The sequence below is a fragment of the Mobula hypostoma genome, chromosome 4, assembly GCF_963921235.1.
Source record: "Mobula hypostoma chromosome 4, sMobHyp1.1, whole genome shotgun sequence".
Taxonomy (NCBI): Eukaryota; Metazoa; Chordata; class Chondrichthyes; order Myliobatiformes; family Myliobatidae; genus Mobula; species Mobula hypostoma.
This window is the reverse complement of record NC_086100.1, coordinates 96,923,499-96,950,673: the sequence shown is the minus strand read 5'-3', so window position 1 is coordinate 96,950,673 and position 27,175 is coordinate 96,923,499. Positions and strand designations below refer to the sequence as shown.

The following is a 27,175-nucleotide window of genomic DNA, read 5'->3' as shown; positions in this document are numbered from 1 at the left end:
AAAGCCAGAAAATATAAAAAAAACCGCAATAAACCCCAGACCCATGAATAAACAAAACAAAAAAAAAAGATTATTAACATAAACTAGTTATAAAAACCTACAAAACAAAATAGATTTTAAAAAAAACTACAAAATTTAAGGCCACAAAGGAAATACGTAAAATGACAATGAGGAAATAACCACCCAGAATCCCCTGGGAAAAAGAAAGAAATGACGCAGTTAAAAAGGAAGTTTAGCAACCATATTAAATAATCAAAAATAAACTTTTCTGTCCATATAGGGCAAAAAAAAATTAAGACCGACAAATTCACAACCTCCGATCAACGGAGATAGTTAAAAAATTACGATTAAGATGTTGAAGGTGAAAATTGATCCAGATAACTCTGGGCATCCGATGGAGATTCAAAAAAACGGAGGGCTCCATCCAATGTGCGAATCCTTAGACGTGCTGGGTAAAGCAGCGCTGGTTTTAAATCCATCTTGTAGAGTTCCGACATCACAGATCTGTAACGAACCCATTGATCCCGGATTGGTTTACTGAAATCCTCCACGAATCGGAACTTGAGATCCAGAAAATCAATGTAACCTTTAGATCGAACGAAACGAAACAGTTTCTCCTTGTCTTGGAAGTAATGAAAACGTAAAATGACATGTCTAGGTTTATCTGACCTAGGCAAGTATGACGGAACTTTGTGAACACGATCCAATAACGGTGGTTGGTCAGGAAATACAGTAGGAAATGCATCTTTTAAAAGTTGAGAAAAATACTTCATAGAGTTATCGGATTCAACAGCTTCACGCACCCCAATCATTCGAAGATTCTGCCGTCGCATTCTGGATTCTAAGTCAGAGTTTTTAAAGGTCAGAAAGTCGAGTTTCTTCTTCATTACATTAATTGTTTCTTCGATTTTCTCCAACTTGAGCTCACTTTGTTGCGTGGATTTTTGAAGATCAGATATAGCCGACCGATGTTCCGTAATAGATATTTGTATCTTCTCAATTGAATCAGCAATTTTCTGGAAACTAGTTGAAATTTCCTCCCGAATTAGCTCCGATATAGCTTTCAAAGTCACCGGTGGTTCAGTCGGAGGGAAATCTTTCGGTCTAACCGGAGGTTTGCCGTCCTTTCCGTTTTTTCCATTCTTAGACATAGCAGACCTTAAACGCATCCAATTATCAAAGAGTCCAATTTGTTTCAAAGTATTGTAAAAGTTGATGCCTTAATGGTTAATTAACATATAGCTGATCATAAGAAGAAAAACTCAGAGGTAATGGAGCGAGTCAAGAACGTGACTTCACTCCATGAGCGCTACCGGAAGTCCCCTCTCTTTATGATCTTATAGCACATGGGGCCTGTTAATTTCCGGAGGATGTCTGTTAGTGAATAAACACTAAGAATGTCTGTTAATAGAATGTCTTTCTTCAGGCTTATTGCTTATACATAAACATTAAGGTACTTTGCAAACTCAAGTAATGTTTTCTGTTACTAGATAATGAGGAGTAACCATTAAAATGACTAATTGATTTATGAGGTTATGCTTAATGCTGTGTCAAAGTGCTCGTCTCGTGGCTGCTCTCCACTTGTGGATATATTGTATTGGGCTGTTCTCTGAATTTCTTTGAACTTTCACTGGGACTGGGATCGGGATCGTGTCGCTGCCTGGGACCAAGGGGTGGTTTCATCAATCAGAACTCGACAGCAACAACAATCAAGTGGTGACCAAGAACCGTGAGCCCAGAGACCTTTGCTAGGCAGTATTTTGTGTGGTTTATTTGTGCTTTTTATTTTATGGTAATAAATTAGTCTTAAGTTACTTAGTTCTGCTTGTATGCTTATTACCACATCTCCTGGAAACTCAAATAGTTGGGTCTGATTAATCCAGCCCATAACACCAGGCTAGTTCAAATTATTAAAGAATGTGATTTCAAAAAAGCCATGAAGACTTCTGAAATCTTCAAAATCATGACATCCATGGCCAAATCCATCGTAGTAATCCATTCCAAAAAGATTGGCAACTTCACCTTTTAACAATTTCCCATTGTTTTTAAGTTAGGACCCATACAACTCTGAAAAGTAGACTGCAGCACAGAATGGTAGACAGCAATGTTGCAGCTGTCACAACCAATGTATGCTTCTTCTGCCCAACAGGAACCTCGAGTGTTAAGATTTCTACAACCTGCAGAGACAGAATCAAAGAAATAGTCACCTCAACAAAGAAGTAATTTTACAGCTTGCTAACAGGCAGCAATCACATCATTCTACTGCATCTCCATTCTCACAAATCTCAAGCATCACTATTTTCCTGTGGTGCCAGCACTTATGAATATCTGCATATTTCAGAAGCAACAGCAAACTACGTACATAAAAACATTTATTGTACAAAACTAAATCTCCAAATTAGAATTCCCCAATAAGGAGCATTTTTTATGGGAGCAGAAATCAGAAAATCATATCGAAATTTCAGCAAATCCAATGTGTGATGCTCATGGTGTTTAAATTGAGACCTGTAATTCTGGGGTTATAAAACCATTTCTGACTCAAGTTATATAATATCAACACCATGAGACAAGGCAACCACATTCTAGACTACCATCACCACTGGCACTTTATCCAGAAGTATTAAAAAGTACAAGAAGTGTGAACGAATAACAGTAATGTGTTTCAAGAATCTAGGGAATATAGGGACCAAAAATGTCTGAATAAAGGAATACCATGCAGAGGTGTGCTAGACAAACAAAACTTCTTGTTCAAAATAATTCTAAGTAATAAAAACAGAAAAAATCAGAATCTGAAGTAATGTTATTGCTTATACCACTCTTGCCATAAAGAAGTGTCAACATTTCCATTCTGCAGAGGGCAAATAGAAAATGCATTCTCAAAGAGATTACAGATTCACCCAATGGGATTCACTAAGTAACATTAAAAAAGCTGTCAACTTACATTCTGATAGGTAATATTCACCCACTGATAGGCACTGGGGTTACTGACTGAGCAGCCATCTTCAGACTCACTAAGGTTCCATCTGGCCTGTACTGGATTATCTGCGAGAAACAAGACAGCATACACATAAGGCACAAAATCAATGTATTATTGAATAGTATCTTATATATTTTCTGACCAAAGTGTATATCTTAGGGAAGATAAATATTCAAGTAGCTAAGACCAATGTGCATGATTTCATATTACGTGTAAAGAAAAGGATAAAAGAAGATTATGTTCCAGAGTTTTAGAGACTTTAGAGATCTCAAGTTTCTAGAAGTTTCAGGAGTCTTTTGAAGGAAAGGGAGAATGACCAATAGAAACCAAGTTTACCTGGATAATTGCAGTCTAGTTTGTTTAATATCAATGGTATAGAAAATTTGGTACTAAGAATAAAATTCCGCACACACTTGAGATTCAGAGATGGTCAGAAGCGGCCAGCATGGATTTATCTGCTGTTGATAAACATTATAGCATACCTTGAGGTCATAACATAAACTATAAACAAACAAAATCCAGTGGATGTTAAGAAAGATGCTGACAGAATACCTCATTAATCATTAAACAAAGATAAATTACAAGAATGGTGTAGCAATGGAATGAACACATACTAGGTGGCAGAAAAGAATGATGAAAGAACAGTTTTACTGTGTGGTTAGAAATGGTAGTCATGTCCTTGGGCCAATGCAGTTTACTAATGATTTAAATATTTTGATAGGGGCCCAGAGAGAATAGTGTTGGAATGTGCAGAGGATATCTAAGTAGCAGGAGTAATACTTGAGAAAAACAAAGAAAAATGTACAAATAAGTGGAAAATTTGGGCTAAAAGGCAGAATTCAGAATCAACGAGGTGGGAGCAGAAAGGAGAATTAAAGTGACAGGACAGCAAGTTGAGGGTCATGTTTATAGACGGAATGGTGCCATTGTATAAAGCTGACGTTCAATATGCGTTGCTCACACTCAGTGCAGATGAAATCACATCATTAGCGTGATACAGTGTACCATGCCATATAGTAAATACAGGTGTCCCCAGCTTTTCGAACGTTCGCTTTATGAAAGACCTACATTAGTTACCTGTTTTTGCCAACAGAAGTTGTTTTCACTGTTACGAAAAAAGGCAGGGCGCAAAAAAAGCAGCGCATGATAAAAGGCAGCGCGCATCCCGAGCAGCCAAGCTCCTCCCCCGGAACTGCATTCTAGCTGGCATTGCTTAAGCATGTGTCTGTGAGCAGCCGTTAGCAAGACGAGTTCTAAGGTATCGGAAAACCCTAAAAGAGCTCGTAAGGGTGTTACACTTAGCGTAAAACTAGACATAATTAAGCGTTTCGATCGTGGTGAACGAAGCAAGGACAAAGTGAGTTTGGCTTGTGGAAGTTGATGAAGATGATGTTGAAGAGGTTTTCACATCCCATGACCAAGAACTGATAGATGAAGGGCTGATGCAATTGGAAGAGGAAAGGATAACAATCGAAACCGAATGCAGTAGCGAACGGACCGAAAGTGAAGTCGTCCAGGAACTGAATGTGAAGATGATGACCTGCCTGCCCTGATAGAAACAGACAACGATGAGATGACACCCCAACCCCCGGGCCGCGGACCGATACATTGCCGCGGAGAATGCAGCAGTAGCCGGGACGCACCCAGCGCATCTTTAAGAAAAAAGCCAAAATAAACAAGCTAATTAATTAGGTGCCGCCTGGCACTTAAATGTCGGCCCAGATCAGAGGCGATTGCCGATTGCGTCGCCTCTGATCTGGGCAGACATTTACGTGCCGGGTGGCATCTGATTAATTAGCTTGTTTATTTCGGCTTTTTTCTTAAAGATGTGCTGGGTGCGTCCCGGCTACCGCTGCACCCCTGCATTCTTTGCGGCAATGTATTGGTCGGCAGCCGGGAGGGTGGGGGCCACTGCACCACCCCAAGCTCGCAACAACTCCGCCTAACAGACCATCATCAGTGTGCTCAGCGCTGACTTCCCAATTCCGGTAAGTGATACTATACTGTACCTACGTTATTTCTACTTTATATAGGCTGTGTATTTTTACGTGTTATTTGGTATGATTTAATCATTGTCATAGTCATACTTTATTGATCCCGAGGGAAATTGGTTTTCGTTACAGTTGCACCATAAATAATTAGAAAGTAATAAACCATAAATAATTAAATAGTAATATTTAAACTATGCCAGGAAATAAGTCCAGAACCAGCCTATTGGCAGCTTTATATAGGCTGTGTATTTATCATATCATTCCTGCTTTTACTATGTGTTACTGTTATTTTAGGTTTTATGTGTTATTTGGCATGATTTGGTAGGTTATTTTTTGGGTCTGCGAACGCTCACAATCATTTTCCGATATAAATAAATGGTAATTGCTTCTTTGCTTTACGACATTCTGGCTTACGAACTGTTTCATAGGAATGCTCTACCTTCGGATGACGGGGGAAACCTGTAACTGAAAAGACAAGAGGCTGCAGATGTTGGAATCTGGAGCAAAAAACAAACCACTGCAGGAATTCAACAGGTCAGGGGAAAGGAGTATCAACATTTTGGGCCAAGAACCTGCATCAAAACTGGAACAGTGAAAGAAACACTTGGACCAGACCCTTTATTTGGTCTGCAATGGAAAGTCAATGTTTCGCATTCAGATCCTTCATCTGAACTGCACTACCTGACTGAGCAACAGCAGTGATGCTAGACGTGGAATGTACATGGTCAAAGCTCCTGAAAACTGCAATGAAGGAAATCCTTGGTATGGAAAAAGGAATTCGTATCATAAACACAAGAGATTCTGAGCAACATACACAATATGATAGCAAAACTCAACAGGTTAAGCAGCATCTATAGAGAAGGCTAAACTGTGGATGTTTTGGGCCGAGAGCCTTCAGAGATTCTGGTATGAAGATGCTTCATCTAATCAGATGTAAATGCTTTGGAACAATTGCAAGAATGGAACAGAATATTTATAGCAGGCAGAATAGAAAGAAATGTGATCAAGGTAGTTTAGGGAGTCGAATAGGTTTATCATACATATAGGGAAAGAAAAACCAAGGAATAGGTGAGAAAAGGACCGAAATTGGCAGCAGATTTCTTACTTCAGGACAAGGGCATGAAATGCTGCAGGTAGACATTAATCTGCAGAATAAAGACATGAGGGAATGGTTTGAAAAGCACTAGAACAAAGAAAAATCACACATTTAGGGATGTGTAATAAATTGCTTTCCAGCAATGTTCTCATTTGAAGTTTAAAAAGAAGACATTGTTAGCAATTCTCTGGATTCATAAAGCTCATTTTATATATTGTTTCCATCAAACAATTATTTTAGAAATAGGATAATAATGATTTTATACACACTATAATTCTAGAACTACTTTATTCTCATATACATTCTTCATTTCACACTCGTTAAAATTTAGTAAAAAGTGTTTTGCTTTTTCTAGTTCATGATTCCTTAGTGTGACGCAATTGACTTAGTCAGCTTGATAACGTCATAATACTGATTGTTAGAGTGGATTTTTTTGGGTAGGTGATTTGTTTACACTTAAATGACTTTGGCCACCAGACTTCTATGACAAAGACTGTGGATTGAGTCCACAACAATGGGCTTCCTAAAAGGTGTGAATACCAGATGCTTCTGGCGCCGTAGTTTTACATAATGCTGTAGTTTTGAAGACAGTATTATCTATACATTATAAATATTAATTGTCTTCTATGTTAGCACGGGAAATGTCAAATAAATGTATCATAGACTTAACTTACATTCCTAAAGGCTGTGGATACCAACCCAGACATGTTGGCGTCGGAAGGAAAGGATGGTGTGATATTTTGTATGTAGCTTCAATAGGAAGCATTGCCTATAACTTTTTAAGTAGTGATTGCCTTTGTGTTTAGCATATAAATATCGAGCCCACATTGAGCCAAGAGACCTTTCTGTGGAAAGCATCTCGGTACGTAGATACCTGCTGTACTTGTTGTGTCGAATAAAGAAGCTGCTTTGTATCTACCAGTGACTCTGTCTCTCTGGTGATTTCACCCACGCTACAACACTGATCACAAGAGATTCATTTGAACTGACAAACAACTGACACCAGCCAAGGGCAAGTCAATTTGATAAAACTATCACCTCCTCCATGGTTCCGCCTCCTTCTACTACCCATTGTGTTTTCCCCTATTCCTTCTTCACCTTTCCTGCCTGTCACCTCCCTGCTTCCCCTCCCCCACCCCTCATCTTTCCCCTTACTGGTTTTTCACCTGGATCCTACCAGCCTTCTCCTTCCCACCCTCCCCCCACCTTCTTTACAGGGCCTCGGCCCCTTCCCTCTACAGTCCTGACGAAGGGTTCCGGCCCGAAACGTCGACTCATCGTTTCCATGGATGCTGCCTGACCTGCTGAGTTCCTCCAGTGTGTTGTGAGTGTTGCATCTGTATTGTACTGTCTCAGTACTTTTATATTTGTGTGCTGTAGCACTTTTTTATTCACAGTTATTTTGTAAATAACACTATTCTTTGCATTTCTGGCCAGATGCTAAATGCATTTCATTGGCTTTGTATCTGTACTCAGCACAATGACAATAAAGTTGAATCTAATCTAATCTAATTCTCCATGTATGTTTTCACTAGCTAAAGAGACCCCAGGAACATAGAATTATACAACTGAGCTGCTGCTAGTTCTTCATTAACTGACTTGAACTTCAACTGCAATGGATGATCTCAGCACCACTAGGTCAGGATGGAAAACACTCTAGATTGCAACAGTGACCTTGATGGAAAATGAAATGTAGGAAGCACATAAGGATGCTAGATATAGATGCAGCTTAATTGTTGTTGCCACAGCCAATTATGCTAGCTAAACACCTGATTAGATTAGATTATGAGGACACGCAGTCCTCTTTTATTGTCATTTAGTAATGCATGCATTAACAAATGAAACAACACCTGGGATGAATAATAACTGGTTATTTTAGAATCAAGTCTAAATTATTGGGAGTGGTGTGGGACATAGTGAGAGGATAGTAAGGAATTTATTCATTCACAATATGGGTACATTCAGTACTCATCCCAAACTACCCTTGAACTAAGTGACTGCTAGCTCAACTGGAGGCAGATGTGATCAACATCACTTCTGCAGCTCTGCGGTTAATAACAGGCTGGGGACAGAAGAGTTTCTGCCCTAAAAGGACATTAGTACATCAGTTGGGTTTGAAAATAATTTTGTAGTTTAGTAGTCATCAACTAGTAGCTGATTTTAAATGCCTTAAGTGGGGTTTGTACTAATGCCTCTCAATTGATCAGTAATTTAACATCAAGCTCACAGATATTTCAAACATAGAACATAGAACAGTAGAGCACAGTACAGGCCCTTCGGCCCACAATGTTGTGCCGACCCTCAAACCCTGCCTCCCATATAACCCCCCGCCTTAAATTCCTCTATATACCTGTCTAGTAGCCCCTTAAACTTCATGAGTGTATCTGCCTCCACCACTGACTCAGGCAGTGCATTCCATGCACCAACCACGCTCTGAGTAAAAAACCTTCCTCTAGTATCCCCCTTGAACTTCCCACCCCTTACCTTAAAGCCATGTCCCCTTGTATTGAGCAGTGGTGCCCTGGGGAAGAGGCGCTGGCTATCCACTCTATCTATTCCTCTTATTATCTTGTACACCTCTATCATGTCTCCTCTCACCCTCCTTCTCTCCAAAGAGTAAAGCCCTAGTTCCCTTGATCTCTGATCATAATGCATACTCTCTAAACCAGGCAGCATTCTGGTAAATATCCTCTGTACCCTTTCCAATGCTTCCACATCCTTCCTATAGTGAGGCGACCAGAACAAGACACAGTACTCCAAGTGTGGCCTAACCAGAGTTTTATAGAGCTGCATCATTACATCGCGACTCTTAAACTCTATTCCTCGACTTATGAAAGCTAACACCCCATAAGCTTTCTTAACTGCCCTATCCACCTGTAAGGCAACTTTCAGGGATCTGTGGACATGTATCCCCAGATCCCTCTGCTCCTCTACACTACCAAGTATCCTGCCATTTACTTTGTACTCTGCCTTGGAGTTGTCCTTCCAAAGTGTACCAACTCACACTTCTCCAGGTTGAACTCCATCTGCCACTTCTCAGCCCACTTCTGCATCCTATCAATATCTCTCTGCAATCTTTGACAATCCTCTACACTATCTACAACACCACCAACCTTTGTGTCGTCTGCAAACTTGCCAACCCACCCTTCTACCCCCACATCCAGGTCATTAATAAAAATCATGAAAAGTAGAGGTCCCAGAACAGATCCTTGTGGGAGACCACTGGTCACAATCCTCCAATCTGAATGTACTCCTTCCACCACGACCCTCTGCCTTCTGTAGGCACGCCAATTCTGAATCCACCTGGCCAAACTTCCCTGGATCCCATGCTTTCTGACTTTCTGAATAAGCCTACCATGTGGAACCTTGTCAAATGCCTTACAAAAATCCATACAGATCACATCCGCTGCACTACCCTCATTTATATGCCTGGTCACCTCCTCAAAGAACTCTATCAGGCTTGTTAGTCACGATCTGCCCTTCACGAAGCCATGCTGACTGTCCCTGATCAGACCATGATTCTCTAAGTGCCCAGAGATCCTATTTCTAAGAATCTTTCCCACCACAGACGTAAGCCTCACTGGTCTATAATTACCCGGACTATCCCTACTACCTTTTTTGAACAAGGGGACAACATTCGCCTCCCTCCAATCCTCCGGTACCAGGAAAAAGAACCTAACAACATTCATCCTCGTTTATTTGTTACCTCTTTGGCAGTGAATCATCAAGTGTGGATGCGTAAGGATCACCAGTGTATTGGTTTCCTCTGTAGCAGTTGGTCGATGGTACCGTATATGCACTGGGACTGTGCCAACGAAATGTCCAGGATTGCTAGGGTTAGGATTAAGGTAGATGATAATGGTGTGCACAGATGATAAGTATGCTGGAGCTTCAATATCGATCTCCTTCTGAACAAATACCTGCACAGCAATCACAAAACATTAATAACCACCACTGCTAACTAGAAACAAACAATAGCAAATGCTGCTGTTTGTCATCCAAGTGAATATTGCTCGAAAGATGAGGATTCAGGGCCTTCCCCTCCGGAGATTTCAGATCTCACAGCAGCAGTGGCAGTGAAGCAGGCATTTTAGAAGTTTCACCAAATGTTCCTCCGTGCTCTCACGTCTGCCTCCATCAAATCAGGATTGTGCATGGCCTCCTTCTTGACAGATTACAGATATTCATCACCGGAGAGGCCGCGCGCGCTGCATCGCGCCGCCATCTTCTCCTCCTCCTCTGAAGTATTTGAAGTATTGTGTGCAATTCTGATTGCCCCATTACAGGAAAGATATGGAGGCTTTGGACAGGGTGCAGAAGGAATTCTCCAGCATGCTGCTTAGATTAGACAATACTAACAAAAGCAGAAGTTGGAGAAAATTGGGTTGTTTTGTCTGGAGCATTGGAGGCTAAGGGGACACAATTACAAAATTATGAGAGGTATAGACAGGGTGGACGGTCAAAACTTTCTCTTGGGTGGAAATGTCAAATATAGAGGGTGTAATTTTAAGGTTAGGGGAATATATAAAGGAGATTTGTGAGGCAGGCTTTTTTTTTTACACAGAGAGTAGTAAGTGTCTTGAAAACTCTATCAGGGAATGTGATGAAGAGAGATACAACACCAATATTTAAGAAGAATTTAGAGAGACACATGAACTGGCATCATGGTCAGCACAGACACGATGGGCTGAAAGGCCTGTTCCTGTGCCATTTTGTTCTATGTTTTATGTTCCATAAAAGCACATGAAAACTAAGCAGAATTGGTAGAAGCAGCACACCACCTCTCACATTACCAAACAACACATCCTCTCAGCCTGCGGGTCCCACATTGATCTCATCAGTCACCTCAGAACCCATAGAACAGCAGTGGAAGCTATTCATACTCAATCCTGAGGGATAACTTATATAAAACCACTTATCAATCAGAACATCCACTAGCAGCAATCATGTTTCTCATTTCACTTCTCTATTTCACAGTTTGACTACGTGCCAATTACATTCAAACTCTTCCATGAATATATTTATTCATTTAATTTATTTAGAGATGCGGCACGGTAACTGTTTTCCAACACTGCCCAATTACATCCACTTGACCAACTTACCTACTGACCCGTATGCCCCAAAGCCAAATAGCGTTGTTTTAACTTCCACTAACCTAACCCATTAACAATGTTTCCCTTTCCTCAGATGCTGGCTGACCTGCTGGGAATTTTTTTTTTTAGCATTTTACATATTTCTTTCTCTAATATCAAGCATTCAGGATATTTTAATAGCTGCAAAATTGCCTTGTGAAGTGCTCTACTGCACATTTGCAAGGCAGCCTTTGCAAAGGTAATTGAAAATATTTGAACATAAATGTTATCTTAGTTTCATATCAATTGTAAGCTACATTGGGTGAAATCTGTTATTTTTCTGAAATTATTGATGGAACTGTGGTAACAAATTTGTATATGCAGAGCCTGATCTTTCACAACGTTGACAATAGTTTTGATTTACATACACTATAATAATGTTGCACATAACAATAAACTGTATTGTTAATAGTCTTAGAACATACTCCACTCTCTATCATAAGGGTAACATGTATAAAAATAACTAAGCAGTCACAATACTTCTACTTATGCCCTTGGTACTGACAGAAAGATTACAATTCTCATACCTTTGCATTGCTGTGTTCACGCAGTGATGCAAGCTCATATGGATCTACATAAAGTCCTTGGGGCAATTGCTCCTTAATCATAATGCAGCAGTCAGGGTGAGCACCTTCATTAAGCTTAACATCTATCAGTAGCTCCCTATAAACAAGAAATCAAATACTTTTAGTAAGACTTAACTATTCAACAACACATGCCCCTATTCTTATTAAACATAATAGTGCATCAAACTTTTTTATGTTCTACTTCTTGTTCTGTCTTTTTTATAGCTCCGTGCATATAAAAAGGCAGTGGGAACTTTGAAGGTGTTACTTTGTATTAATCAAGTCTCACACATGTAGGCTAAACAATCCCATGAAGGTGAAAAGTGTTTTAGGATGGATTTTGAGCTGAGGAGGTCATTATTAAGGTGTTCTTTCCTGGAAGAATTTACATTCCAGAACATCCTTAGGCTCTTTTTCCCACTGCTTAAAAGGTATGCTGGATCCAATGTCAAGTACATTTTAGTTTTAGTCTTAACTACAAATACTATAAGTCTTCAAGTACTAGTGCAGAGCCCACTAAAAAACAGATTTATAGAACAACTTTCCAGGTGTCAGGAAGTCCTGAAGGGTGGTATAATGGATCACAGCTCCAGCAACCAGGTTTTGATCCTGAACTCCGTTGTTGTCTGTGTGGAGTTTGTAAATGTGATTTTTGTAACCTACAGATTTGCTATCTGTGTACTCATGAAGCTTTCCTCGGACCCCATCACAGATGCACGTGCACATTGTGGAACCAGTCAGCTGCAAGAAAAAGTCTGTGAACTCTTTGCAATTATCTGGCTTTCTGCATTAACTACTCATAAAATGTGGTCTGGTCTTCACCTAGTCACAATAATAGACAAACACAACCTGCCTAAACTAATTACACACAAACAATTGTACTTTTCATGGCTTTATTGAACATATTGTTTAATCATTCATATTCCAGGCTGGAAAGAGTATGTTTGTATCAGACACAAAGAGGAAAGTCTGAGTGGTATCCACAGGAAGTCCATAATCTCGTAGAAAATGGTAACTTGGTGTATGTTCTCCATGTGAGTTCCTTCCTGGGTGTTCCAGTTTCCACCCATGTTTGTCAGTCTCCCCTCTCGCTGTGTGACACCTCTCTACCCCTTTATTAGGGAGAGAGAGAGAGCTTGTGCCATGTTGAATTGCCAGGGTGAACGATTTGTTTTTGTTGTACTACAGATTGTAGTCTCTCTTTGGGGGCTTTGCTATTGCTTGCTTAGTGGGTGGTGGGTGCTGATGCTTTTTGCTGAAGTAAGTGTGGGCGGGGCGGGATGAAGGCTGATGCTTTACTGCTGCTTGTATGTGTGTGTGTGGGGGGGGGGGAAGGAGCTTTGGGATTCCACCAAACAAGTCTTATTTAACATCTAACTGTAAAACTCATTGGTTTATTCTATTGAGAAACTGAGGTACACCCCTCTTTAGAGTTATAGGCCTTGAAATTATGTTTGATTACCCAACATAATTTTTCAGTTTTACAAGCATAAGTGTGATCAAAACATGGCATGTGAGCACACATTAGCTGTACGGCAAGGACATTTAACAATATCTACATCCTTTCAATCCTTACCGATGAAACCCGTTCTTGACAATCCTTCTGTTCAGACTCACTGATTGTAGCCAGGGTTCAGAGTACAAGGGATCACCACCTGTATAAACGACAGCATATTCAGGCTAATACGATTTATTTATTACGCTACAATCAAGCATCCAATCCTTGCTTCAGTCAGTATTTATCAGATGATAATAAGCAAGACATAATTTTCAAATTTGGCATATTTCTGGCCAAGGGTGGAAAATCTTTTTGAGAAATCATGTACCAAATGCTGATAATCTTCTAAAAAATTTGCTTGTGTGCCATGTTAATTTTGAGTACAGATTATCAATGATTAATGAATTAGTGACAATAATAATTACATTTTAAGAGAAAAGGCATGAGTCCTGTTGCCTATTCACACACATTCAATGTCTTACTGTTAATAACAGTAAAACAGACAGGTTAAAATAAATGCACCATTTAAAAAAACTTGACCAAAGATTATTAATATTCTTTTAAAAAGACAATTGAAAAATATCATTTCTAAATAGTATTGTTATACCTCATATGTAACATAAGAAATGTAAAAGTGAAATTATAAGCTTTGGTGCATATGAGAGTTCTTTGCTGGTGTATCTTACGTAGAAACATAGAAACATAGAAAATAGGTGCAGGAGTAGGCCATTCGGCCCTTCGAGCCTGCACCGCCATTTATTATGATCATGGCTGATCATCCAACTCAGAACCCCACCCCAGCCTTCCCTCCATACCCCCTGACCCCTGTAGCCACAAGGGCCATATCTAACTCCCTCTTAAACATAGCCAATGAACTGGCCTCAACAGTTTGCTGTGGCAGAGAATTCCACAGATTCACCACTCTCTGTGTGAAGAAGTTTTTCCTAATCTCGGTCCTAAAAGGCTTCCCCTCTATCCTCAAACTGTGACCCCTCGTTCTGGACCTCCCCAACATCGGGAACAATCTTCCCGCATCTAGCCTGTCCAATCCCTTTAGGAACTTATACATTTCAATCAGATCCCCCCTCAATCTTCTAAATTCCAACGAGTACAAACCCAGTTCATCCAGTCTTTCTTCATATGAAAGACCTGCCATCCCAGGAATCAATCTGGTGAACCTTCTTTGTACTCCCTCAATGGCAAAGATGTCTTTCCTCAGATTAGGGGACCAAAACTGCACACAATACTCCAGGTGTGGTCTCACCAAGGCCTTGTACAACTGCAGTAGTACCTCCCTGCTCCTGTACTCGAATCCTCTCGCTATAAATGCCAGCATACCGTTCGCCTTTTTCACTGCCTGCTGTACCTGCATGCCCACTTTCAATGACTGGTGTATAATGACACCCAGGTCTCGTTGCACCTCCCCTTTTCCTAATCGGCCACCATTCAGATAATAATCTGTTTTCCTATTTTTGCCACCAAAGTGGATAACTTCACATTTATCCACATTAAATTGCATCTGCCATGAGTTTGCCCACTCACCCAACCTATCCAAGTCACCCTGCATCCTCTTAGCATCCTCCTCACTGCTAACACTGCCACCCAGCTTCGTGTCATCCGCAAACTTGGAGATGCTGCATTTAATTCCCTCATCCAAGTCAGTAATATATATTGTAAACAACTGGGGTCCCAGCACTGAGCCTTGCAGTACCCCACTAGTTACCGCCTGCCATTCTGAAAAGGTCCCGTTTATTCCCACTCTTTGCTTCCTGTCTGCTAACCAATTCTCCACCCACACCAATACCTTACCCCCAATACCGTGTGCTTTAAGTTTGCACACTAATCTCCTGTGTGGGACCTTGTCAAAAGCCTTTTGAAAATCCAAATATACCACATCCACTGGTTCTCCCCTATCCACTCTACTAGTTACATCCTCAAAAAATTCAATGAGATTCGTCAGACATGATTTTCCTTTCACAAATCCATGCTGACTTTGTCCGATCATTTCACCGCTTTCCAAATGTGCTGTTATCACATCCTTGATAACTGACTCCAGCAGTTTCCCCACCACTGACGTTAGGCTAACCGGCCTATAATTCCCTGGTTTCTCTCTCCCTCCTTTTTTAAAAAGTGGGGTTACATTAGCCACCCTCCAATCCTCAGGAACTTGTCCAGAATCTAACGAGTTTTGAAAAATTATCACTAATGCATCCACTATTTCTTGGGCTACTTCCTTAAGCACTCTAGGATGCAGACCATCTGGCCCTGGGGATTTATCTGCCTTCAATCCCTTCAATTTACCTAACACCACTTCCCTACTAACATGTATTTCACTCAGTTCCTCCATCTCACTGGACCCTCTGTCCCTTACTATTTCTGGAAGATTATTTATGTCCTCCTTAGTGAAGACAGAACCAAAGTAATTATTCAATTGGTCTGCCATGTCCTTGCTCCCCATAATCAATTCACCTGTTTCTGTCTGCAGGGGACCTACATTTGTCTTTACCAGTCTTTTCGTTTTTACATATCTATAAAAGCTTTTACAGTCCGTTTTTATGTTCTCTGCCAGTTTTCTCTCATAATCTTTTTTCCCCTTCCTAATTAAGCCCTTTGTCCTCCTCTGCTGAACTCTGAATTTCTCCCAGTCCTCAGGTGAGCCACTTTCTCTGGCTAATTTGTATGCTACTTCTTTGGAATTGATACTATCCCTAATTTCTCTTGTCAGCCACGGGTGCACTACCTTCCTTGATAAGCTGAAAAGGATAACTACAATTTAAAAATATCTTGATAAACTTAAGTATCATAGCTTTACTGATATAAATGAAATATATATATATGACAAAAAATATGCATGGAGGCATAATGAGAGAGAGAACCTGTGGCATGTCAAAGTGCTGTAGTTTTTTGTTGGACTGCAGATCATAGGCTCTTTGCTAATGCCTGCTTGGTGGGTGGTGGATGTTGATGCTTCCTGCTGGAATAAATGGGGAGATGGGGTGGGGTGGGTTAATGCTTTACTGGGGCCTGTGTGTGCAAGAGGGTGGGGGCTTTGGGGCCCTAACATTTTTCTGTCATTCACTCTTTGGGGTTTTCTTCTGTTTCGTGAATGTCTGTAAAGAATAAAAATTTCAGGTTGTATACTGAGTACATTCTCTGATATTAAATGGAACCATTGAAGTACATGGTGTATTTACCATTAGTTCCACTGAAAATCCACTGCTCACTCACAAATATAAGCAGAGCGAAGCCAAAGCCAACTGGCCCAAATACTGATGCGTACACCAGGCCATTAAGGATTTCAAAATGCATCATCTGACATCACGTGTTCTTGCAACTGTCTAGATGACCTCTAGCTAGCGTGAGACATATCCCGTGACAACATCTCAATGCTCTCTGGTGGTAAAAAAGTCATTTTCTGCTTCACTTGCCAGTAAAGATAATCATTATCAATCTTTGCACCTTTTATTACGGGTTGGGTTTAATGCCAACAACATTTTTGCAGATGCTCAAGTTTGTCACCCCTGTCTAGGCACAAGGTATCTTAATTTCTAGCAGTTCGCAGTCTACACTCCCTTTCCTTTTAATTTTTCTAAAGCTTCCCAAAGTTAAACTACTAGATTCTGGTAATCTTTATAAATTACCATTATAAACCCAGACATCAAGGAAAAGGATACCAGATATGCAGTAAACATCAGAATGGGTGACAAGATAGTTTATAAAAATGTTAAAAGGAAACCAATTAAAACTGTAAAAGTCGGCATGAAAATGAGAGCAGAAAGTTATGCACTCCTGTGGTGTTTTTCACAACCTCAGATATCCCAAATCATTTTGCAGCAATTAACTTTTTCAAGATGCTAATTGAGGCTTAATGCATGGGAGGTCTGTCTCTAAAGCTGAAACCTCTGTTCTCCAGTAATGAAACAGGATCCAGGCTGACTTTGTAAACGAACACTACACTGGAAGCAGGTGTTGGCTTTTGGAAGAACCATATTAACATAAGGCTCTGAACTCGCAGGCTGGTGGTTAGACTCACTTGTCAGCAGTGGTGTGAATATTGCTTTGCCATTTATCAACCCTTTCCTGACTGTTCATCATATCCTGTAACATTTTCAAGTCTTGCTTCCTTCTCTGAGGAACTTTATGTATGAATTCAGTTAGTAGAGAGTATTCCTTCTTCATTTTCACTGACTCAGGAGGTCATACTTGGACAAATTCTGCTTTGATATTAAGAACAATCACCCTCACCTCTTCAGCCCTGGTTTAAGTTTAACTAAGGGTGTGAAGTCTATTTATGATTAAATACTGCTGGATAGCACTGTTGATGGCATGTTCTATTATTTTGTTGTCATAAAATTGTTCTTAACTTTTGAAAGCAAGAACAATCCTACATTTTTCCTTTATTAATAGTTCTTCTAACTTCCCAGCGTTATCCTAACCACTGAAATGACGTCAATGAGCTCCCACATTGTGACAATCTGGCAGTCACCACTCAAATAAAAAAAACATCTACCCTCTCTTAAATCCACACCATCAGACCAGAAGTAACAAAGGTCTAGACTGAATGAGGTGCTACAGCAATAAAGCTGATGAAGGAGCAAAGTGCTTTAATGCTAATGAAAATGAAAATATACAGACTCAATGTAGTACAGATATGTGGTCCAAAAATAAGACACAACAGGGTTGCAAACAATCTTGTTGACTTTTAGAGATGTAGGAATGGAGATAGTGATTTGATAACAGAGATTCTGGTGGAACTCAAGATAATATCTTGGTTTCATAACTATTTATTTGGAGGAAATTTATGCTTATCTAATATAGAGATTAGACAAACAATTGACCCCCACCAGCCAGATTGTGCTCTCTTCTCACCATTGCTATCAGTAAGAAGGTGCAGGAGCCTCAAGACTCACACCATCAGGTTCAGGGAAGTTATTAGCCCTCAACTATCATACTCTTGAACCAGAGGGGGTAACTTCACTGAGCTGTTCTCACAACCTATGGAACAACACACACAAAATGCTGGAGGAACTCAGTAGGCCAGGCAGCAGCTATGGCCTCCTCCACTGCCTCACTTACAACTTTCTAGCCTCTATTTTATCTGTTCTTTTCATAATTTTATATATCTCTATAAGGGTAACACAAGGGAACACACACCAGTCCTCACAGAGGGATCAGAAGTGGAAAGAGTGAGCAATTTCAAGTTCCCCGGTGTTAACATCTTTTGAGGATCTAACCTAGGCCCAACATATCGATGCAGTTACAAAGAAGGCACAACAGTGGCTAGATTTCATTCGGAGTTTGAGAAGATTTGCTATGTCACCGAAGACACTCACAATTTTCTACAGATGTCCAGTAGAGAGCATCCTGACTGGCTGCATCACTGGCTGGTATGGAGTCTCCAATGCACAGGATCACAAGAGACTGCAGAAGGCTGTAGACTCAACTGATTCCATCAAGAGCGGTGCCTCAAGAAAGCGGCATCCATCATTAAAGGGCCCCACCACCCAGTACGTGCTGTCTTCTCATTGCTACCATCAGCAAGGACATGCAGGAGTCTGAAGGCACACACTCAACGATTGAGGAACAGCTTCTTTCCCTCTGCCGTCAGATTTCTGAATGGACACTGAACCCGTGGACACCACTGCACTACTTATTTAATTTAAATGTTGTATTTACATTTATATATATTTATTATAATTCACAGTTTTTATTATTACCTATTGTATTGTGCCACTGCTGAAAAGACAACAAATTTCATGACATATGCCGGAAATATTAAACCTGATTCAATTATTTTGTTCTCCTTTACACTTGTGTACTGGAAATTACATTAAACAATCTTTAACCTTAAACAATCTTGAATCCCCCCCGCCCCCACCAACTAGATAACCAGAACCTGGTGAACCACCTTTGCATCATCTCCAACGGCAGTACAGTATATCTTTCCTCAAGTAGGGAGACAAGAACTAACCACAGCACTCCAGGTGCAGCCTCAACGGTACTCGTACAGTGCCAGGGTAACCTTCCTGCTCTTAAATTCATTCCAGCAATGAAGGCCAACGTTCCACTTGCCTTCTTAATAACCTGTTACAGCTGCAAACCTTCCTTTTATAATGTATACACAAGCACTCAGGATCCTCTACGCAAATGCATATTGCAATCTGTCACCATTTAAATAATAATCTGATCTTTTAGTTTTCCTTCCAAAACGGTTGACTTCGTATTTACCGAATACTGAAAGGCCTGGATAGAGTAGACGTGGAGAGGATGCTTCTGTTCGTAGGGGATTCTAGAATACCAGGGCACAGCCTCTAAAGGGACGTCCCTTTAGAAGTGAGATGAGGAGAAATTTGTTGTCAGAGGTTGGTGAATCTGAGTAATTCATTATCACAGAGCTCCGGGGAGGCCACGGCATTCCGCGTAAATACAGAGACTGACAGGTTCGCGATTGATAAATGGGGTCAGCCTTGATTGAATGGATCATTCTGCACCAGCGTCCTCCCCTCCCGACCAGCCGGGGCCGAACCCTTTGCCCATCCTTACCCTGAGCGACCCCCAGACAAACACACCCGGACAGCAGCAGGAAGGCCGCACACAACCGGCCCATCAGAGGGATCCCGCCAGAGCGACGCCAACACCCCCTCGCGTCCTCAGCAGCCTGCAGCCTGCAGCCCCCTGCCTCTGCCTGTGAAAATCCAATCTAAACTTCCAATTCAGATCTTCTTGTCCATGGCTCGAAGGCGAAAATATAATCATGTCAATTTATCAGAAGACTTCGCAATTGATCGAAAATAATTATACCGCCGTTTTCGTATTGTTTATTTTTCAGGCACCTTACTAACCGCCTCGATAGCGTGGTGTTTGTACAGGTCGGGGCGTCGGGATTCCGAGTTCAATCCCGGTGTCCCCATGAAATGCGTGGGATTTCTCCGGTTTCAAGGCCGAAGTCCTACCGGGTAGGTTAGGGTGAAATCGGCGTTGTCGGGGAGTGGCGCGGCTCGAAGGGCCTCTATCTCTAAATAAGTAAAACTTGTCCCAAAAAGATAGACCTGGTTGTCAAGGGAACGCGGCCTATTTCAGGCTGCTGGCGGTTTGTATCTTTAACAAGCTAACTGCTGTTTGAGCAATTAGTAATTTTTTAAAAAAAAACTGACGATTAACAGGTTTGATAATGCTAATGTTTTATTATTAATTGTAACAATTATAGTGAAATGTAAATAGTACGAGTTTATTCATACATTCGCAGTTATGGGGCGTTTATATTGTTTGAACCCACACACTAAGTGCTGGAGAAACTCGGCAGGCCAGGCAACATTTATGGAGAAGAGCAAACAGAAGATATTTCGGGCCGAGACCCTTCAGCAGGACTGGAGAAAAAAAATGAGTCAGGATAAAGGGCGGGGGCGGGAAAGGGGAAGAAAAAACGAAGTTGTAGGTGAAACCTGGAGGGGTGAAGTAAAGAGCTGGGAAGTTGAACGCAAACAACAGAAATTCTGCAGATGCTGGAGATTCAAGCAACACACATCAAAGTTGCTGGTGAACGCATCTCCCTCGTCCTGGATGTCTTCCTTTTTTAAAGAAAGGGGCTTCCCTTCCTCCACTATCAACTCTGCTCTTAAACGCATCTCCCCCGTTTCACGTACATCTGCTCTCACTCCATCCTCCCGCCACCCCACTAGGAATAGGGTTCCCCTGGTCCTCACCTACCACCCCAAACAGCCTCCGGGTCCAACATATTATTCTCCGTAACTTCCGCCACCTCCAACGGGATCCCACCACTAAGCACATCTTTCCCTCCCCCCCTCTCTCTGCATTCCGCAGGGATCGCTCCCTACACAACTCCTTTGTCCATTCGTCCCCCCCATCCCTCCCCACTGATCTCCCTCCTGGCACTTATCCGTGTAAGCGGAACAAGTGCTACACATGCCCTTACACTTCCTCCCTTACCACCGTTCAGGGCCCCAAACAGTCCTTCCAGGTGGGGCAACACTTCACCTGTGAGTCGACTGGGGTGATATACTGTGTCCGGTGCTCCTGATGTGGCCTTTTATATATTGGCGAGACCTGACGCAGACTGGGAGACCGCTTTGATGAACATCTACGCTCTGTCTGCCAGAGAAAGCAGGATCTCCCAGTGGCCACACATTTTAATTCCACATCCCATTCCCATTCTGACATGTCTATCCACGGCCTCCTCTACTGTAAAGATGAAGCCACACTCAGGTTGGAGGAACAACACCTTATATTCCGTCTGGGTAGCCTCCAACCTGATGGCATGAACATCGACTTCTCTAACTTCTGCTAGGCCCCACCTCCCCCTCGTACCCCATCTGTTACTCATTTTTATGCACACATTCTTTCTCTCACTCTCCTTTTTCTCCCTCTGTCCCTCTGAATATACCTCTTGCCCATCCTCTGGGTCCCCCCCCCTTGTCTTTCTTCCCGGACCTCCTGTCCCATGATCCTCTCATATCCCCTTTTGCCTATCACCTGTCCAGCTCTTGGCTCTATCCCTCCCCCTCCTGTCTTCTCCTATCATTTTGGATCTCCCCCTCCCCCTCCAACTTTCAAATCCCTTACTCACTCTTCCTTCAGTTAGTCCTGATGAAGGGTCTTGGCCTGAAACGTCAACTGCACCTCTTCCTACAGATGCTGCTTGGCCTGCTGCGTTCACCAGCAACTTTGATGTGTGTAGCTGGGAAGTTGATTAGTGCAACAGATAAAGGGCTGGAGAAGTGGGGGGGGGGGGGAGGAATCTGATAGGAGAGAACAGAAGGCCTTGGAAGAAAGAAAAGGGAGAAGAGTATCAGAGGGAGGCAATGGGCATAGAACATAAAATTACAGCACATTACATGTCCTTCGGCCCACAATGTTGTGCCGACCCTCAAACCCTGCCTCCCATATAAACCCCCACTTTTAAGTTCCTCCATATACCTGTCTAGTAGTCTCTTAAACTTCACTAGTGTATCTGCCTCCACCACTGACTCAGGCAGTGCATTCCCTGCACTAACCACTCTCTGAGTAAAAAACCTTCCTCTAATATCCCCCTTGAACTTCCCACCCCTTACCTTAAAGCCATGTCCTCTTGTATTGAGCAGTGGTGCCTTGGGGAAGAGGCGCTGGCTATCCACTCTATCTATTCCTCTTAATGTCTTGTACACTTCTATCATGTCTCCTCTCATCCTCCTCCTCTCCAAGGAGTAAAGCCCTAGCTCCCTTAATCTCTGATCATAATGCATACTCTCTGAACCAGGCAGCATCCTGGTAAATCTCCTCTGTACCCTTTCCAATGCTTCCACATCCTTCCTATAGTGAGGCGATTAGAACTGGACACAGTACTCCAAGTGTAGCCTAACCAGAATTTTATAGAGCTGCATCATTACCTCGCGACTCTTAAACTCTATCCGTCGACTTATGAAAGCCAACACCCCATAAGCTTTCTTAACTACCCTATCTACCTGTGAGGCAACTTTCAGGGATCTGTGGACATGTACCCCCAGATCCCTCTGCTCTTCCAGACTACCAAGTATCTTGCCATTTACTTTGTACTCTGCCTTACCAGAGTTTGTCCTTCCAAAGTGTACCACCTCACACTTCTCCGGGTTGAACTCCATCTGTCACTTCTCAGCCCACTTCTGCATCCTATCAATGACTCTCTGCAATCTTTGACAATCCTCTACACTATCTACAACACGACCAGGCAGGTAAGAAGATAAGGTGAGTGGAGAATGTTGAAAAGGGGCATTATATGTCACCTCACTTTTAAGAAAGGAGAAGGCAGCAGAAAAGAAATTATAGACCAGTTAGCCTGACCTTAGTGCTTGGGAAGATTTTGGAATCAATTGTTAAGGATGAGGTGAGATGACACAGAACAACTTAGGAGAAAGTCATGGTTTCCCTAAGGGAAAGTCTTGCCCGATGAACCTGTTGGAATTCTTTCAGATTATAGGTAGTATAGATAAAGGGCATGTAGCGGATGTTATATATTTGGACTTTCAGAAGGCCTTTGACAAGGTGCCACGCAAGGCTGCTTACCAAGTTAAGAGCCTTTGGAATTACAGGAAAGTTACTGGCATGGTTAGAGTATTGGCTGATTGATAGGGGGCAGTGAGTGGGAATAAAATACCTTTTTCTGATTGACTGCCAGTGACTAGTGTTGTTCCGCAGGGGTTGGTGTTGCAACTGCTTTTTGTGTTGTATATAAATGATTTAGATGATGGCATAGATGGCTTGCCAAGTTTGCAGATGATATGAAGACTGGTAGAGGGGTAGGTAGTGTTGAGGAAACAGGTAGGCTGCAGGACAGACAGATTAGCAAAATGGGCAAGAAAGTGGCAAATGAAATTCAGTGTTGGAATATGCATGGTCATGCACTTTGGTGGTAGAAATAAATGTGCAGACTATTTTCTAAACCGGTGGGGGGGTGGATACAAAAATCTGAGGGATTTGGGAGTCCTTGTGCAGAACACACTAAAGGTTAACTTGCAGGTTGAGTCAGTGATTCTGGAAATGAAAGGGTTATCATACGAGGAAGGTTTGATAACTCTGGGTCTGTACTCACTGGAATTTAGAAGTTTAAGGGGGGATCTCATTGAAACCTTTTGAATGTTGAAAGGCCTAGACAGAATAGATGTGGAAAGGATATTTCCCATGGTGGGAGAGTCTAGGACAAGAGGGCACAGCCTCGGGATAGAGGGGCATCCCTGGAGGCTACCCAGATGGAATATAAGATGTTGCTCCTCCAACCTGAGTGTTGTGATGAGGTTTGAAGTTAATTTAAAGTTACTGATCCTGTCCGCCTCTGAGTACTGGTGCATGGACCTCTGGTTTCCCTCTCCTGAAGTCTACAATCAGTTCATTGGTCTTAATGATATTGAGTGAGAGATTGTTGTTATTACACCACTCAGTCAATTTTTCAATCTTCCTACTGTTTGCTGATTCATCACCCCCTTTGATACAGTCCAGGACAGTGGTGTGATCAGCAAACTTACATATGGTGTTGGAGCTGTGCTTAGCCACACAGTCATAGGTGTAAAGCGACGAGAGCAGGGGGTAAGCACACATCCCTGTGGTGCTCCTGTACTAACGGAGATTGTGGAGATGTTTTTCTCAATCCAGACTGACTGGGTTCTGCAAGTGAGGAAATCCAGATCCAATTGCACTGGGGTTAGCTTTCCCAGCATTTGATAAGTGAATGTTACATACAGCTCAGAAGCTCTATCTGATCTAAGCCATTGAAGTAGTGGAACAGTATTATTCAGCTCGCCATGTCAGGAATGTGGAAAATTAACCAGCGTTTGATAGCCATCCAGTGTGAATAAAAAAAATCAAGCTCAGTCTTGAGGATTTGCCAAGTTCCTTGTGGACACGCTCTGTTCAGAATTGCACATGATCAGAGTCTATTAATTGAGGTTGCCAGTTGTTCCCCAGCAAATCACATTGAAACAATACAGGTCATTTGAGATATAATATCTAAATTCAGTACTGCCACTATTTTGTAAAATTTCAGAAGAAAGTATCATGATTTCAATTTATTATTTTTCCCCAAAAAGTATATTTCTTATAAATTATTCATCAATCCTTTTCAAAATGTAGAAATTCATTCTGAAGATACCTGGGGACCATCGGAGATATTACTGATTGTCATAACACCACTGACTCTCTAACCTTGCTGACGAATTGACTATGGGTTTTGAGTCTTGCAGCTGAAACAAAATGACCTATATTCCAAGAAAGTGTGGTGTTAAATTTAAGCCACCTACTATTGTTTTAATCTATGAAGATGAAAGTACTAAGAAGACTCGACAAAGACTGATACCTATTCGAAATTTCTCCAGATTTTCAGGTGAGGACATTATTTATATTTAATCATAGCTAGCCCATTCAACATTGTAGAAACGGGATAGATGCTAAATTATTGAGTGGTTCTACAGTGCTGAAGACAGGATGTTGTGAAGTATTGGAAGTGGGTGGAAAAACTTTCTACTTGTATTGTTGGATGATTTTAATAAAGATTTACTCTACAACTTGAAGATAATATTTTGATTTAAAATATCAATACCAACATTTAATCAAGTGTGTTACACAATTTCCATTGGTATGTAATTATGGGAGGCAATTATGTTAATGCTAGGTACCACAATCAACCCCATAACAAACTATTTGATTAAATCCAATAGAATATATTGGTGCAAGAATGTTGATGGCCTGTATTCAACAAATTAGTAGATCCCTTCTATTTCCTTGTCCTCATGTAGTGCCAAATGACATAAAAATGAAGGTAAGGGAAATTGGGTTAAAAATAATTTAAAGCAAAATTAACTGAAAGCTGGAGTAAAAGGATTTTGCAAACTGAATCACATACAAGGAAGAAATAAATGTATTAATCTGCCTTTTTTTAAAAGTAGATTTAAAGTCAAGTGGAGTGTACAAAATACCATGTCAAAAATCTTGATGTGTGTCCTAGTGGCACAGAATTTGCACAAGCAGTAATTTGTATGTATAGGGAAACTAGACACGGAAAAATATAGTTTGTTCTATTGAAGCCTATAAAGTTAAATGGTACAAAGTTTGCTGTTTTGACCTGTTGTGTAGCTCTGAAAAATCAGATTTCCTTTTGAGTTATGATCAAAGCTGCTTCCTCTTTTTGAAGTTCTTCTCTTCAGCATTAAACCACATTCGAAGAAATAAGGCTGACTGATCATGTTGAAATCACACTGACTGTACTGATATTGGATAACCTGTTACTTTTTTCTTGCGTTATTCTAAACAAGTGAAAATCTGCAGATACTGGAAATCTGAGCAATGCTCACAAAATGCTGGAGGAGCTCAGCAGGCCAGGCAGCATCTGTGGAGAAAAATATAGTCGATGTTTTGGTCTGAAATGGCGACTGTTCTTTTTTTTCCATAGATGCTGCCTGGCCTGCTGAGCTCCTCCAGCATTTTGTGTGTGGTGCGCTATTCCAAGCTCCTGTTGAGTAAATACTATTTATACTTCAAAAAGGAATACAATGAAAAAATGATTTGAATATAAACACAGGACGTAATATAATTTTCCTTTTAAAAATCTTTAATAGATTGCGGCCGAGCCGCAGAAGAGATTAAGAATAACCCTCGACACCAAGTATATCTAAATGGAGTGTCACAACAGCAGCTGCAGAAATTGTTCCACCTACTGAGGGACAGCCTGAATGGGCTGAGTCTTGAAAAAAGTTTGGAGGCATTCATGAGGACAAACTCTATTAACCCAGAGGAGGACCTCAATAAACTTGATGACAATGAATTGGCAAAAAAGAAAAAAATAATGGATGAACTGTTTGAAAAGAACCAGCGAAAACCCAGTGATCCAGAATTTGTTTATGACCTGGAAGTTGACTTCCCACAGGATGACCAAATTGAGTCATGTGGCTGGGATGAAGAAGAGCAAGATGGAGAGTTTTGATTGATCATTCATTTTTAAAACTTGTCAATGTGAGAGTTGTGTAATAATCCAGAGATGAACATACCACACACGGAATTCCATCCAGCCAATCAGAGCATGGTATCATCACTTTAAAATAAACAGTATACTTGGGCCAAAGGTAGCAAATCTTTAAGTGTTTACGCACAATTTGAAAATAATCTTCAAAAAAATTCTTCTTGCATGCCATGGTAATTTTGAGCACAGATGATCACTGAATAATCAGTTACAATAATTGTGGTCTTTTAAGAGGAAAAATAATGAGTTTTGTTGCTTATTTACATGTATTCAGTGTTCTATTATTAATAAAGTATAACAAGAACAGATTGAAATAAATGAAGCATTTTAGGAAGCCTGTTCAAAATGATCCATATTAATCTTTTAAAGAATTGAAAATTAGCATAATTTCTAAATACTATTGTCATTGTACCTCTAAATGTAACAAATGTCAACAGG

The 27,175-nt window shown here is 41.1% G+C and overlaps 2 protein-coding genes across 6 annotated transcripts; one reads left to right on the top strand and one right to left on the bottom strand.

The window, feature by feature from the left end:
- pigx (phosphatidylinositol glycan anchor biosynthesis, class X) lies at nt 1-20,062 on the bottom strand. Its single transcript, XM_063046222.1, has 6 exons — nt 19,804-20,062; nt 13,339-13,417; nt 11,724-11,859; nt 9,771-9,984; nt 2,942-3,042; nt 1-2,177 (listed from the first exon to the last, which is right to left on the bottom strand). The coding sequence occupies exons 1-6, from the start codon at nt 19,865-19,867 to the stop codon at nt 2,046-2,048; spliced, it is 726 nt and encodes a 241-aa protein (XP_062902292.1). The 5' UTR covers nt 19,868-20,062; the 3' UTR covers nt 1-2,045.
- Nucleotides 19,511-26,701, top strand: cep19 (centrosomal protein 19). Of its 5 annotated transcripts, XM_063046226.1 has the most exons (5): nt 19,511-19,700; nt 20,090-20,216; nt 22,823-22,964; nt 24,856-25,105; nt 26,337-26,701. In XM_063046226.1, the coding sequence occupies exons 4-5, from the start codon at nt 24,976-24,978 to the stop codon at nt 26,699-26,701; spliced, it is 495 nt and encodes a 164-aa protein (XP_062902296.1). In that variant the 5' UTR covers nt 19,511-19,700; nt 20,090-20,216; nt 22,823-22,964; nt 24,856-24,975. The 5 variants fall into 5 exon arrangements, with proteins under 5 accessions (XP_062902296.1, XP_062902294.1, XP_062902295.1 ...); XM_063046224.1 differs by lacking the exon at nt 22,823-22,964; XM_063046225.1 differs by lacking the exon at nt 22,823-22,964 and having other exon boundaries at nt 19,512-19,622.
- Nucleotides 26,702-27,175: the final 474 nt, after the last annotated feature.